We start from the raw sequence: 3,206 nt of genomic DNA, 5'->3' as shown, positions 1-3,206 counted from the left end.
CCTTAAACCCCCCCGGAACCTCTCCGGGAGCCCCTCCGGAGCCACCGGGACCCTCCCGAACCACCCCGGGACCCTCCGGGAGCCCCTCCGGAGCCACCGGGACCCTCCCGAACCTCTCCGGGACCCCTCAGGAGCCGCCCGGGCCCCGGTGCCGCCGCCATGTCGGACTCCGGCCAAAGCCCCGCCCCCGGCGCGCGGCGCCGCTGCTGGAACCGAGAGAAGGAAACGGAGGGAGGTGGAGAGAGGAGGGTGGGCGGGGCTAAGGGAGGGGGCGGGGCTAAGGGTGAGGCGGGAGGGGCTTGGGGTTGATTGACAGCGGGTGTGAGGGGATGGGAGTGGAGGGGGGGCGGGGCTTGGGGTTGATTGACAGTGGTTGTGAGGGGATGGGCATGCTGGGGGCGGGGCTTAATATTGATTGACAGCACTTTGTGGGAGCAGTGGTGGGGCGGGGCTTGATAATGATTGACAGCAGTTCTGAGGGGATGGGAGTCCTGGGGGCGGGGCTTAATATTGATTGACAGCCATTGTGGGTGCGGTGGTGAGGCGGGGCTTTATAATGATTGACAGCGGTTGTGAGGGGATGGAAGCAGGGGCGGGGCTTGCGGTGGGAGGAGCCAATGTGGGAGAGGGCGGGGCATGGTATGATTGACAGCGAGAGAGTGGGGGCAGGGCAGGATGTGGGGCGTGGCTTGCAGATGATTGACATTGGCGGTGTGAGGGCGGGGCTTGGGATTGATTGACAGTTGCATGGCTGCAATGTGGGGGCGTGGCTTTTAAGGGTGTGGGCGTGGCCAAGATACAAATAATGACCAATGAGAGGCCAGGAAGGGGGCGGGGCTATACTGGGTGGGCGTGGCTGTGTGTGAGCGTTGTGGGCGTGGCCTCACTGACCTCGCCCCGCCCACAGGAGCAGGGGGAGGAGCCAGCGGGGCCCCTGCAGAAGACGCCAATCATCCTGGCCAAGCCCCCGGCCGAGCGGGTGAGCCGGGGGGCGTGGCCGCCAACAAAGGGGGCGTGGCCACTCCTAAAACCAGCCGTGACTCCTCCCACTCATTGCGGCCACGCCCCATGACGTCATCTCCCCGCAGCAGGCGCCTCCGGCCGCCCCCAAGGCGGGGCCGGTGCAAGCCCCGCCCCCTCCCGCGCCGGCCCCGCCCATCGTGCTGATGAAGGCGCGGGGGGAGGAGGGGCGCGGAGGGGGCGTGGCCTCGGCGGCGGCGGGGGAGGGGCCGGCGCAGGCCCCGCCCACCGAGAGGGAGGGGCCACGCCCCACCCAGCCCGTCTATCAACTGCACAGCCGGGGCTTGGCCCCGCCCGCCGCGCTGGACCGTGAGTGGGCGGGGCTTAAGGGGGCGGGGCCAGAGCGCGGGAGGTGGGAGGGGCTAAAATGGGCGTGGTTTATTCAGTGGGCGGGGCTAAATCGAACTAATTAAGGGGTTTATGGGGATGGGCGTGGCTTGGGGTGGGTGTGGCTGATGTGGGCGTGGCCATTGTGGGCGGAGCTAAATTGTTATTGGCTGTAGGAAAGGGGCGTGGTTTCACTGGTGGGCGTGGCCATGACTGGGTGAGGCCCCTGTGGGTGTGGCCATTGTGGGTGGGGCTAAAATATGAAAATGAGGTGGGTTGCGTGTCAAAAGGGGCGTGGCTTAAGCTGGGGGCGTGCCCACATTTGGGTGTGGCCGCTGTGGGCGTGGCCACAGCTTGTGGGTGTGGCTAAATATTAAAACAATGGGAATTATGTGGGAGAAAGGGGCGTGGTTTGGGTTGGGGGCGTGGCCACGATGGGTGCGACCACATGGGCGTGGCCACACCTTGTGGGCGTGGCTACAACATTCCAGTCAATCCTGGGGGTTGAGAAAGTGGGCGGAGTTTCCCGGGGGGGCGTGGCCGAACTGCTGATTACCAACAATGGGTGGGGTTTTGCGGCCTTGTGGGCGTGTCCCTGACGTGGGCGTGTCCCCCCGGCCCCGCCCCCAGCGGCGCAGGCGCAGGCGCGGCTGGCGGCGCCCGAGAAGATGAAAACCAGCATCAAACTGGTGGACGAGCAGATGAACTGGTGCGACAGCGCCCTCGAGGTGGGCGGGGCTTCCCGGGGTGGGCGGGTTTGTGCTGAATGGGATGAGGGCGGGGCTTAGTGGGTTGGGCGTGGCTCTGGCAGGGTGGGCGTGGCCGGGGGCGGGGCCAGGCCCCTCCCAGTGACTCCCAGTATATCCCAGTTCCTGCTGGAGCAGACGGACGTGCTGGTGGTGGGGGCGCTGGGGCTGCAGGGCACCGGGAAATCCACGGTGATGTCGCTGCTGGCCGGGAACCAGCCCGAGGAGGACCCGCGGTACTGGGGGGACTGGGAGGGACTGGGGGGGACTGGGAGGGACTGGGAGGGACTGGGAGGGGACTGGGATTGAACTGGGAGGGACTGGGATGGACTGGGAGGGACTGGGCCATACTGGGAGGGGTTTGGGGTTACTAGGATGGGTTACTGGTCCATACTGGTTTATACTGGTCCATACTGGTTTATACTGGTTTACATCACTCCATACTGGTCCATACTGGTTTATGTCACTCCATACCGGTTTATACCAGTCCATACTGGTCCATAATCACTCCGTACTGGTCCATACTGGTCCATACTGGTCCATAATCACTCCGTGCTGGTCCATACTGGTTTATACTTGTCCCTAACTGGTTTATACTGGTCCGTACTGGTCCATACTGGTCCGTACTGGTCCCTAACTGGTCCATACTGGTCCATACTGGTCCGTACTGGTCCCTAACTGGTCCATACTGGTCCATACTGGTCCGTACTGGTCCCTAACTGGTCCATACTGGTCCATACTGGTCCGTACTGGTCCCTAACTGGTCCATACTGGTCCATACTGGTCCGTACTGGTCCCTAACTGGTCCATACTGGTCCATACTGGTCCGTACTGGTCCCTAACTGGTCCATACTGGTCCATACTGGTCCGTACTGGTCCCTAACTGGTCCATACTGGTCCATACTGGTTTATACTTGTCCCTAACTGGTTTATACTGGTCCATAATCACTCTGTACTGGTTTATACTGGTCCATACTGGTTTATATTTGTCTCTAACTGGTTTGTACTGGTCCGTACTGGTCCATACTGGTCCGTACTGGTCCCTAACTGGTCCATACCGGTCCCTAACTGGTCCATACTGGTCCGTACTGGTTTATACTGGTCCATACTGGT

General features: G+C 62.6%; 1 protein-coding gene across 1 annotated transcript in view; it reads left to right on the top strand.

Annotated features, from left to right (window-relative positions):
• Nucleotides 1–35: 35 nt before the first annotated feature.
• The window catches only part of LOC120512156 (protein SMG9-like), a gene marked incomplete at its 3' end in the record, with an annotated part of 8,991 nt that continues 5,820 nt past the window's right edge, over nt 36–3,206 (top strand). The window contains exons 1-6 of the mRNA XM_039730162.1: nt 36–81; nt 124–249; nt 908–979; nt 1,089–1,329; nt 1,978–2,075; nt 2,217–2,354. Of these exons, the coding sequence (XP_039586096.1) occupies nt 160–249; nt 908–979; nt 1,089–1,329; nt 1,978–2,075; nt 2,217–2,354 (639 nt within the window). The remainder of the gene's footprint in view (nt 82–123; nt 250–907; nt 980–1,088; nt 1,330–1,977; nt 2,076–2,216; nt 2,355–3,206) is intronic.

The sequence above is a fragment of the Passer montanus genome, unplaced genomic scaffold (genome assembly GCF_014805655.1).
Source record: "Passer montanus isolate IOZ18808 unplaced genomic scaffold, ASM1480565v1 scaffold700, whole genome shotgun sequence".
NCBI classification, from domain to species: domain Eukaryota; kingdom Metazoa; phylum Chordata; class Aves; order Passeriformes; family Passeridae; genus Passer; species Passer montanus.
This window is presented reverse-complemented; position numbering and strand designations above follow the sequence as displayed.